General features: G+C 36.7%; 1 protein-coding gene across 1 annotated transcript in view; it reads left to right on the top strand.

Moving 5' to 3' along the window:
* Positions 1–12,212, top strand: part of RASSF8 (Ras association (RalGDS/AF-6) domain family (N-terminal) member 8) — a 109,998-nt gene that overhangs the window by 84,421 nt on the left and 13,365 nt on the right. The window contains exon 3 of the mRNA XM_011978568.1: positions 8,756–8,923. Within this exon, the coding sequence (XP_011833958.1) occupies positions 8,821–8,923 (103 nt within the window). The 5' untranslated portion in view covers positions 8,756–8,820. The remainder of the gene's footprint in view (positions 1–8,755; positions 8,924–12,212) is intronic.

The following is a 12,212-nucleotide window of genomic DNA, read 5'->3' as shown; positions in this document are numbered from 1 at the left end:
AGAATTGGCTCAGAGCTGCTAATACTGGAGAGATTGGGCCCATCAGGAATTGGCTTGTAATAAGGGCTACGGGGCCATTGGAAGCCCTGACCGAGACTGAATTATACACTCTGTGTGTTGCTCTCCATTCCTTTCTACTGTTTTCACTTTTCATACCTCCCAAGTGGCCATTTTTTCATGCCACTCATGGCTTTCTAGACTCTCTGTTCCTTCTTCCTCCCTCCCTTTTTTTTTTTTTTTTTTTTTTGAGACAGTTTCACTCTTGTTGCCCAGGCTGAAGTGCAATGGTGCGTTCTCGGCTCACCACAACCTCCACTTCTTGGGTTCAAGCGATTCTCCTGCCTCAGCCTCCCTAGTAGCTGGGATTACAGGTGCCCACCACCACACCAAGCTAATTTTTTGTGTGTTTTCAGTAGAGACAGGGTTTCACCATATTGGCCAGGCTGGTTTCGAACTCCTGACCTCAGGTGATCTGTCTGCCTTGGCCTCCCAAAGTGCTGGGATTACAGGCATGAACCACTGCGCCCAGCCCTCCCTTACCTTTTTTAAGGTGTGATGTTCTGGGCTTAAAATCCCAAGCTAAATACTTGCCTTGTAAGTGTTCTTCTGTCAGATAGACGTCAAAGAAGAAATCAGTCTAATAAGCGTGTTCTTGTGTTTCCTTGGGGTATTAGAATGATTTTACAAAACGTAACTTGAAAGGAATGGGAAGAAATGACTTTTTCAGTGGTGTTGGTTAGTAGATTAGATTAGTTAGAGGAATTATTCTGAAGCTGGGCTAATTTTTGAGACAAGCTTTTGATTATTGAAAACATATCTCTTGGTTTTCTAAAACAGGTAATTTTACATAAAGATTTTGCTTTTTCTTGAATTACAGTTACTACATAAAAATCTTATATTTCCATGGTGAACTTTAATTGACAGGTAAAAACTTACTCAAATTGTTAATTTAGAAATAAGTGTCATCCTTTAGTTATTCTGCAGAATGTTGCACTCCCAAAAGATTTTCACTGCTGTTTTATGCACTGTTTATTAACCCTGCTGGGTATGAGAGAAGTCTCTACTTGAAAGTCATAGAGCTTTAACAAAGTACATGGTTGAAAAAATATAATTGTCAATAAGCTTTCTGGAGATGGGCTTTTAATAAGAAACTCAACTGAGTACCCTTATAGCACTCAGTTTAAAGTTGATGCTAAATGAAAAACTAAAGTTACTAGTTATATTCATTTAAAAAGTTTATCCTAAGGAAAAGACATAATTCTTAATAGAGGGATCAGTATTCTCATACCAATAATTTTAACTTGATTCATACCATTTGTTTTGTTTTGTTTTGTTTTTTGAGACAGAGTCTCGCTCCAGGCTGGATTGCGGTGGCATGTGATCTTGGCTCACTGCAAGCTCTGCCTCCCAGGTTCACGCCATTCTCCTGCCTCAGCCTCCCAAGTAGCTGGTACTACAAGCACCCACCACGACACCCAGCTAATTTTTTGTATTTTTAGTAGAAACGGGGTTTCACCATGTTAGCCGGGATGGTCTCGATCTCTTGACCTCGTGATCCGCCGCCTCGGCCTCCCAAAGTGCTGGGATTACAGGCGTGAGCCACTGCACCTGGCCAATTCATAGCATCTTTTATACTAGATGTGACTGAAATTTTAAAATATGAATTACCATTTCTAATATCTACTTACAATTTTTGAATGTGCTGCTGCTCTTAGGTATGTGGATTAATAACCTAAAACGTCTTTATTTTCAGATGCTCTTATTAGTATAAATGTTTCTGAAAATTTGCATTGCTGTTGATTTGTCCTTCCATAAAAAAGTTTATACTTTTTAAGTTAGAACTTTCACTTCCGTACCCAGACCTAAGTCTTGAATTCAAACTGTGTGCCAAGCCCTGTACTAGATAAGGTACAATTTGAAAAGACATTATTTCATTCCATTTCTTACAACTGCCGCCTGGAAAAATATGCATCTTGACTCAAATCACACAAGAAGTAGTAGACTCGAGATTTGAACCTTGGTGCATCTTGTTTCCACTAATCAATATTGCCTCAAACAAAATGGCTTATTCCAGAACATATATTTTAATAGTGTGAATTTAATGAAAATGCAGGAAATCTCCAAGAAATTTTGCTTTGTGTTTAAGACAAGAGTTAAAATTAATGTGTATGTTCAGACACATTTTATTTAGAATTCTGTAGAAATAAAGCTGGATGTGATTTTCCAAAACTGAAAGAGTAATTCATTGATGCTGAAAAAGGAACCTGAGCATCAGATGCTCGTTTTGCTGGCATGTGTTTTTCATAGATTCTTTGGATTAATTGATTCTTTGACTTAATTCATTCTTTGCAGTTTTTTTTTTTTAGCATGATTTAGCACCTCTTTTCTTTCTTTTGAAATGACAAGTTTGTATATATTGTCTGATTGTTTTTTATTGACAAAAACCAGTTTCCAGGTGATTAAAGATAAGATTTCTTAGGGTGGTTTAGGACATTTCTAAAAAACATTTATTGGGTATAGTGAATCCTTTTGGGGAATCCTAGCCTTATTTATTCTGTGTTCAGCCAAATTTCAAATATGTGTCCCAAATTACTAGATTTTTTTGACACTGGAAAAAGTTATTGAAGCTCTCTGAGACTCACGTTTCTCATGTTGAAATGAGACTAATCCTGTCTAACTTGATGAATTATGTGGTGAGGAATAAAGGAAACATGGTGCACAGTGCCTCGCATGTAATAAGCACTTGTGCCATTTATTTCCACAATTGTTGAATACTCAAGTGTGTAATGTTTGAGAGTGTTAAATCACTGGGCATGTGTGAATGCTGGCACCTGAGGGTAATGAATAGTAGAAGAAAGAACATGAGCTTGTTCAATTTAATAATGAATATTCCTGTTAGTTTTCAGGGAGTTTCTGGTCACAACATTTTTGGTAACCCATCAATACATAACTTTGCTTTATGTGTTTTTTTCTGTTTAAAGATAACTTATTTAATAAACATTAAATATAAACATTTATATTTATATTTAATATGTAATAAGTATAAATATTGACAGGCCAAAATTTACTCAAATTGTTAATTCAGAAATAAATGCTATTCTTTAGTTATTCTACAAAATATTGTACCTCCAGAAGATTTCCAATACTGTTTTATGCACTGTTGATTAACACCTCTGGGTATGAGAGAAGTCTCTGTTTCAGTCAGAGAGTTTTAACGTTGCATATGGTTGAGAAAAATATAATTGTCAATAAACTATCTGGAGATGGGCTTTGAATAAGAAACTCAACTGAGTGCTTATTGATTCATTAATGTTGAACCCACACCCAACAGCACTGTAACTCGTGCCTAAACAAAGCTTACATAATACGTATTTTTTCCCCATGAGGCACATCACAGCCTTCTTGCCTCAGAAACCCTGGACACCACTTCAGCACTATGCTTGGGGGCCATTTCAAATGGTGAAATCCCACCAACAAAACTCACAAATAACATGGCACCAAATAGACTGAGAAAGGACACATGTTCACAGTACGAGAGCTGAAACACAAAGACAACGTCACCTTGTTCAGTCTCAGCTGGGAATGTGTGTGTCAGGCAGCTCAAAACTTTCACACTCTATGCATATCCACAAATAACCCTGAAAGCACCACAGATAGTGATTTTGGGATTGCAAACAAAATTTTAGCAACTGGGCAGATTTCACAAATATGGAATCTGCAAATAATGAAGAATGGCTGTAATTCCTTTAAGAAAGCATTGATCTTGAGATAATATGTTTCCACAGATGCAAATGCTCAGTTCCAGGAGGATATGATGACAATAAATTGTCCTTAGCTAAAGAATACTCCCTGGTAGCATGTTAGTGAATAAGCCTAGTGCTTCATTGTAAAAATTATTAAAATAATAGTGACTTGCATCTAGAAACCACATAATGAAAACAATAACTGAACTATATTGAAACCTTTGCAGTAGAACCTTCCTTCTACCTGCATCACTGTTTCCATGGAAAAATATATTCCAAATTCCAATTGGAATGTCCTTTTGCTTCCTAGGTCTTTAGTCTGAACGATGACCGATCCACCACACGCACCTACATTGTAGGACTTCCATTTTCCTCTGTAGTCTAGTTCTGGGGCTGGACATAGAACTGTTGGAGTTGATATAAAGGAAAGATCAGGGTTACAGCTCCTAGAGGGGGTTACTGGGGGCTTCTGCTGGGAAGATGGAGAGATGGGCTCTTCGGATGACTTCATGAATAATGCCATGATTTTTTTCATGGTTTAAACTTGCTTTTCTATTTTTCTTTTTTCTTTTCTTTTTTTTTTTTTTTTTCAGTTTTTAAGTTCTGGGATATATGAGCAGGATATACAGGTTTGTTACCTAGGTAAATGTGTGCCATGGTGGTTTACTACCCAGGTCAACCCATCACCTAAGTATTAAGCCCAGCAACCACTAGCTATTCTTTCTGATACTCTCCCTCCCCACCCCACAACAAGCCCCAGTGTATGTTGTCCCCGCTCCAAGTATCCATGTGTTCTCATCATTCAGCTCCCACTTATAAGTGAGAACATGCAGTATTTGTTTTTCTGTTCCTGTATTAGTTGGCTCAGGATAATAGGCTTCTAGCTCCATCCATGTCCCTGCAAAGGACATGATCTTGTTCCTTTTTATGGCTACATAGTATTCCATGTTGTACATGTGCTACATTTTCTTTATCCAGTCTATCATTGATAGACATTTGGGTTGATTCCATGTCTTTGCTATTGTGAATAGTGCTGCAGTGAGCATACATGTGCATGTATCTTTATAATAGAGTGATTTATATTCTTTTGGGTATATACCCAGTAATGGGATTGCTGGGTCAAATGGTATTTCCACATCTAGATCTTTGAGGAATTGCCACACTGTCTTCCACAATGGTTGAACTAATTTACACTCTCATCAACAATGTAAAAATGTTCTTTTTTCTCCACAACCTTGCCAGCCTCTGTTATTTCTGGACTTTTAAATATCTCATTGTGGTTTTGATTTGCATTTCTCTAATGATCAGTGATGTTGAGCTTTTTTCATATGTTTGTTGACTGCATCTATGTTTTCTTTTGAGAAGTGTCTGTTCATGTCCTTTGCTCACTTTTTAATGGGGTTATTTTTTGTTCTTGTAAGTTTGTTTTAAATTCCTCGTAGACTCTGGATATTAGACGTTTGTCAGATGGATAGATTGCAAAATTTTTCTCCCATTCCATAGGTTGTCTTTTGACTCTGATGATAGTTTCTTTTGCTGTGCAAAGGATCTTTAGTTGGATCCCATTTGTCAATTTTTGCTTTTGTTGGAACTGTTTTTGGCATTTTTCATGAAATCTTTGCCCATGTCTATGTCCTCAGTGATATTGCCTAGATTTTCTTCTAGGGCTTTTATAGTTTTGGGGTTTACATTTAAGTCTTTAATCCATCTTAAGTCAATTTTTGTATAAGGTGTAAGGAAGGGGTCCAGTTTCAATTTTCTGCATATGGCTAGCCAGTTCACCCAGCACCATATACTAAATAGGGAGTCCTTTCCCCATTGCTTGTTTTTGTCATGTATGTTGAAGATCAGTTGGTTGTAGGTGTGCGGTCTCATTTCTGAGTTCTGTATTCTGTTCCATTGGTCTGTGGGTCTGTTTTGCTATAAGTACCATGCTGTTTTGGTTACTGTTGCCTTGTAGTATAGTTTGAAGTTGGGTAGCGTGATGACTCCAACTTTGTTCTTTTTGCTGAGGAGTGTCTTGGCTATTTGGGTTCTTTTTTGGTTCCATATGAATTTTTAAACAGTTTATTCTAGTTCTGTGAAGAATGTGGTAGTTTAATGGGAATAGCATTGAATCTATAAATTACTTTGGGCAGAATGGCCATTTTCATGATATTGATTCTTCCTATTCATGAGCATGGAATATTTTTGCATTTGTTTGTATCGTCTTTGATTTCCTTTAACAGTGGCTTGTAGTCCTCCTTGAAGAGGTCCTTCACTTCCCTTGTTAGCTGTATTCCTGGTTATTTTCTTCTCTGTGTAACAATTGTGAATGGGAGCTCATTCATAATTTGGCTCTCTGCTGGCCTGTTATTGGTGTGTAGGAATGCTGTTGATTTTTGCCAATCGATTTTGTATCTTGAGACTTGACTGAAGTTGCTTATCATCTTAAGAAGCTTTTGAGCTGAGACGACTGTGTTTTCCAGATGTTGGATCTTGTCATCTGCAAAGAAAGACAATTTGACTTCCTCTCTTCCCATTTGACTACACTTTATTTTTTTATCTTGCCTGCTTGCCTTGGCCTGAATTTCTAATACTATGTTGAATTAATGATTCAATATATGATTAAAAGTTCAAAGTGAAACGACGATAATTCAGATAGGAAAATACGTGGCAGTATGCTAAAGTCTAAAAAGGAATGTAAAACTTCTGTGAGATACCTAACGTCAGATTTATAGAAACGGAGAATAGAATGGAAGTTGTTGGGGGCTGCGGACAGGGCGAAATGGGCAGTTGCTTGTTGAAGGGATCTAAAGTTTCAGTTACACAAAATGAGTAAGTTCTAGAGATCTGCTGTCCAATATGGTGCCTGTAGTTAATAATACTGTATCATGTACTTAAAAATGTGTTAAAAGGATAGAGCTTATGTTTTCTTCCACAACTGGGGGGGGCGGGGAGGTCCCATAGGATCATTTTAAATGATGGGTTTCTTGGTGGCGGGGGGACTTTAATGAGATCTGTACCCTTTCTTGCTTGATTTCCTAAGTTTAAGATCTTTTAATGAATAATAAGGCACTTTACATAGACTTTAATCCAGCTTTCACAAAAATTTAATAAAGCAATATATTAATCTTTGGCCATTTTTGATACCTTAATTTTATCCCAAGAAAGAATAAAACATATTCTATTTTTAGTAAATAGAATGCCTTGCAGTAGAGGAAACAAGTCAGAACTTTTCTGTTTTCTTAAACATTCTCTAGGTTGGGCAGCATATAAAACTCTCCTTTGAAATTTAAATTCACACCAGCCTATTAAAGTCTCCAGAGAAGTCTAGCTGTAAAGGAACTTTGTTTACTGGCTTTCTTACATTTCTTTAACTTTGGAAGCCTTTTATCCCCAGTAACTTTAACATCTCGCAGGCCCTTATAACTGAGGAACACAGTTATGGATTCAGCTTGTCATTGGCAAGGTGGCCCCTTCTTTCTTCATATGGAGGTAATGAAACCTATGCTGTGTTGTATGCCGAGAGCTAAAGCAACTTGCTAAGAGATTAATGTTCAGGCAGGCCTTCCTTGTTTTTAGGATGACAAAAAGGATTTGTGTACCTTCTCTGGAGAAAGTAATTAGGTTTATTCTCCTTCCCCTTGCATGTGTTCTGACTCATCTATCCAGGTGACCAGATGGCCTAGAACTGTCTTAGGTCTTTTAAAAGAATGTGCAAAGGACTAAGCCACTGTTTGTAGTAACTACTGTTTTACAAGAAAAATTTTTAGTGTTTTTAAAATAAGCTTTTAAATAAGCCATTAATTCTGTAATACCAGTGCCACTGTAAACCTATGAACAAATCCAAATGTTCTCTTAATTAAATCAATGTTTATTACATCTCCTGAATTTTAACGTTCTTTTGTAAAAACAACAAAGATGTGGGAAGACCACAAAACGATGGACAAACAAAAAATTGTAGATTGATTAGAGAATTTACATAGGAAGAGTTGAGATTTTTTTAAACCCACAGGAAAAAGAATTGTGATCATTTTTAGCAGGTGAGTAACATTCTTATCAATGTAGGAAATAAAGAATATTTGGTTTGACTATATGACAAAGTAAAAATTTCTGCTTGGCATATAACGCAGCCAAATGCAAGATCAAATACTGGATAAACACAGCGTGTAGAACAAAGGGTTAGTGTTTATAATTTTTGAATAACTCTTGTAATTTAAGAAAACTGTCAAACCCAGTTAAGTGAGAAAAGGATAAACAGTTCATACATGAGGATATTGTTGGTCGTCAAAGGAATTCGTTTCCTTCAACTAAGATTTTTTACCCGCCTGTCCTTATGCTGTGCCTGGTGTTGGCATTTCAGCGGGGAAGACACTCTTTGTCCTGTGAGGAGAGAGAGGCAAGGGACACATTAAAAACAGTTGTCAAGACATCATACATGAGAAGAGAGAGTGACATAATAAGGGAAAAAAATATTAGGAAGGCAGGCAGGTAGCAGTTTCTTTCTTTTTTTTCTTTAATCACGATTGTGAACTGAGTAAGATACCTTGACAACTGTTCTTAAATTTATTCATACTCAGTATTGGCAAAGCACTGCAAATTGGTTCAATTTTATTGATAATTCCTAAAATGACAAACTTTTTTTCTTTATTTTTGCCTCAGAAATTACCCTAATGAAATAATCCAAAAAGAAAAAACAGGACAGAAAAACAACGCGAATAGGGCTTGGCAACTAAATAGGAATTTTTAACCTAATGGAGCAAGAGTTCATGATTAAAATTATTATAAAAAATAGTTGTAACATGAAACAGTGTCATGATAGGTGACTGTAGTTACATTTGTGTTGCTTAATTCATTTCTGTAAAATAAGCCTGTGTACTTCAGTAAGATTATGATATGTTAAAATTGGTTTTGTGTAATACTTACATGCTTACTAGAAGAAATGTTGATTCATTTTATTCCAAGTGATTTTTTGCCCTTTTTTTAGCTGACTCCACAGACTCAACCTTCTTCACTCCGTGTCCCTGCAGCTAGAGACATGACCTAACACCCTGATGACCACTCTCAGGGCCCTTGAGTGACTGGCTGCTGCACCATGGAACTTAAAGTATGGGTGGATGGAGTTCAGAGGATTGTTTGTGGAGTCACTGAAGTCACAACTTGCCAGGAGGTTGTCATAGCCTTAGCTCAAGCAATAGGTAAGTGAACTCTGTGAGTATCTGAGAAAAGTACATTATGCTTCCTTTCGTTGTATGTGTTTGTTTTAAATATAGATTTCTAATGGATTTTGTTCATTTGGTTCCATAATAAGTCTCACAGGCACACTTGTACTTATTACAGTTTGCCAGTGTTTAGGTAAATCTGTGATAATGATGCTTCTCTGACACCCCTAGATTTTACTAACCCTGAGTTAGCACGTACACCGCCTTCTCCTCTCCCGTTGTTCAGCCCAAACAATGACTTCTGAAACTACAGATGTTTCCTTGAGCCAAAATTTAGACCCAGATTAAGAATTTAGATTCTTGGTTCCCAGAATCCGTCATTAGGAAAAATCCCACTTACTGTTTATTTCTCCATACTTTTAGAAAATACAACAAATGAAATAACATCGTTCTTCACTGGAAAGATAATGTATACTTTTAAAATCTTATGATTGGCCGGGCACGGTGGCTCATGCCTGTGATCCTAGCACTTTGGGAGACTGAGGCGGGCAGATCACTTGAGTTCAGGAGTTCAAGACCAGCCTGGCAAACATGGTCAAACCCATCTTTAATAAAACTACAAAAATTAGCCGGGCGTGGTGGCACGCACCTGTAATCCTAGTTACAGACTGAGAAAGGAGAATTTCTTGAACCCAGGAGACGGAGGTTGCAGTGAGCCGGGATCATGCCACTGCACTACAGCTTGGGTGACAGAGTGAAACTCGGTCTCAATCAATCAATAAAATTAAATTAAAAATAAAATAAAATAAAATCCTATTACACAGTGAAGATGAAGCACAGCTCTTGGCTTCGTGTTATTCTCCTACCATGTTTTACCCTTTCTTCTTGTTTGTTTTAAGCTTATCTTCATCATAGTTTATGTATGTTTAGTTGCCTTAAATGACGAGGGCGTGAACACCTGCATCAGTAAAAACCAACAATATGGGTCCAAGTTTATATTTGCATCTTAAATCTTTCATTTAACAAACATGTATTAAGAGGAAGCTGTGTGACCAGCACCATGCTAAGTGCTCAGGGCCTCTTTGTCTTTGAGCTCCTTATCAAAAGTTGATTTTATGTCTTGCCAGTTTATATTGGAAGCATGTCAGTTAGCTCAGCATTGAAATGAGTTATACTGTTGCCAAGGCACTTTAGCATTTGGTGGAGAAGATTGTGCCACCTGTGATGTGGCAGATGCACTGTCAGAGGTTTACAGTGCCCTATACAAGACAGAGACTTTCTTCTAATAGTGACATCTTTTGATTTTTCCTTAAACACTATCACACACGAATATATTGTGGCAATACTGAAAATTCTGGGCTTTCACATCCAGTGAAACTCTTTTTGCATTTGGGAATCATATATATGTAGACTTAAGTTTAATTATTAAGGAGGAGAAAATTAAGGCATTTAATTTTTTCGTATTCTTCAAGTTTATTTAGTAATAGTCCCTATTAAGAGCTTCACTTAATTTATTTGAATTAAAATATACAGCTTTTTTTTTTCTTAGTGAAGAATACGTTTATTAATTGTCAAACCTGGCTTTCCTTGTTATATTTGAGAATTAAGCCATGAACAGTACTAAAAAAAGGAAGAGTAGTTTTTTGCAAAAGTCAAAGTAGTTGAGTAGTGCTGTAAGCTGCATCTGTCCATAATCACTCTCTTTACACAGAATTTCGAGGGGAAAAGGCCCAGAGGTACCATGTATGTGCTTGCCCCCCTGGGACTACAGAGTATACTTGTGAACAAGCCAAAAAGACATTTTAACTCATCTACCCTCCCACTTTTACTTCCTCAATAACTCAATCCAGGAGCTGTTTTGAAAAGTTGACAACTTGAATACAAATGGTTTATGATATTCCTCCAAACTTGGCCAAACAACTCTTTCTGTATCATAAATACTTCATTGAATTCAGAATTCATCTAGAGATGACTCCACTGGCAAGTAGCCGAAAGCTGTGGGTTCTGGTTTCTGTGGTGAGGGCTTGTTAATTAGAGAAAATTGCCCCTCTGAAAAGCAACCCCAGAACATCCAAGGCCTAACACAGTAAGTGGCTAGCTGGATTATTAGTAGAGCGTGGACTGATGAACAGAACCACAGGTGGCTGTCAGGAATCTATAGTGAAGCAACTTGTAGACTGGTTTCTTAGGTTTAAGTGCACGTCTTTGCCTCATAGGGGCACTACACACACACACACACACACACACACACACACACACAGAGTATTCTTGATTAGGAGTCACTGGTTTTTTTCTGGATAGTTAAAATTATCTTTAGGAAACCATAGAAACTATCAAAATGACTTACTATGAAAATATGCACACAAGATGTCAACCTGCAAATATATATATCACAGCTAACGTTTTCTTCATGCTACTAATCAATCAAATTGTATTAGCAAAGAGCTAAAAACAACATAGTTTGATGAAAGATGTTGAATTTATCTACTACTATAGGAAGAAATCTTTTCTACACTAATCTGACAACCTTGACAGATTAGATTTAGGTGATGAATGTGGGACACATGCTGAAATAATGACAGAATAACTAAAAGTGAAACCTTAGTTGAAACCTCTTCTTGTCATGAAGTGGTTCAACTGCCCTGCAAGAGTGCACTCAGAGTTTGTCACTGTACACCCTGAGCTTTCTGAAGCATTCCCAATTTAAATGTTCTACTTTGTTTCCCCTGTAAAATGTCTCGGAAATATATTTTTTTCAGTGTCTAAACTGCTTGTCAAATCTTAAGTGAAACAGAAAGCCTTTGACAGATCATCTGTCTCAAGTTACAGTGGCGAAAATGCATTTGCTTTTACAGTATCTCAAACCAAAAATATGACAAGGATGTATTTCTGCCCTCAGGCAGCTTAGAGCTTAACACAGAAATAAAAGTCCAGCTAACAAAAGATGAGAGAGGAAAGAAGGAAGAGAAAGAAATCAAGGAGATTGAGGGAAAGGATTTCTGATCCACAGTACTTTGATATTTGGTGTCCTTGAGAGGACAAGGAAAGGAATATGTATTTTATGTTGTCACATTTAACTCTTAGTTTCACATGTAAAATATCAATTTTAGATATTTTAAAATTTATTAGTTTTCTATGTTTATAAAGTTATATTATTTATTGTAGATTATCTTGAAATTTAGAAAACACAAAGACGGTAAGAGAATCACCCATGATTCTACTTCCTAGCAATAAACAATGTTTTTTGTGTACCCATGGACAAGCTTTTAAGAAATTATACTCTTCATATGCTTTTTGTAGTTTTGAGTCTCATTGTCTCATTTTT

Source organism: Mandrillus leucophaeus, unplaced genomic scaffold (assembly GCF_000951045.1).
Source record: "Mandrillus leucophaeus isolate KB7577 unplaced genomic scaffold, Mleu.le_1.0 Scaffold1033, whole genome shotgun sequence".
NCBI classification, from domain to species: domain Eukaryota; kingdom Metazoa; phylum Chordata; class Mammalia; order Primates; family Cercopithecidae; genus Mandrillus; species Mandrillus leucophaeus.
This window is presented reverse-complemented; position numbering and strand designations above follow the sequence as displayed.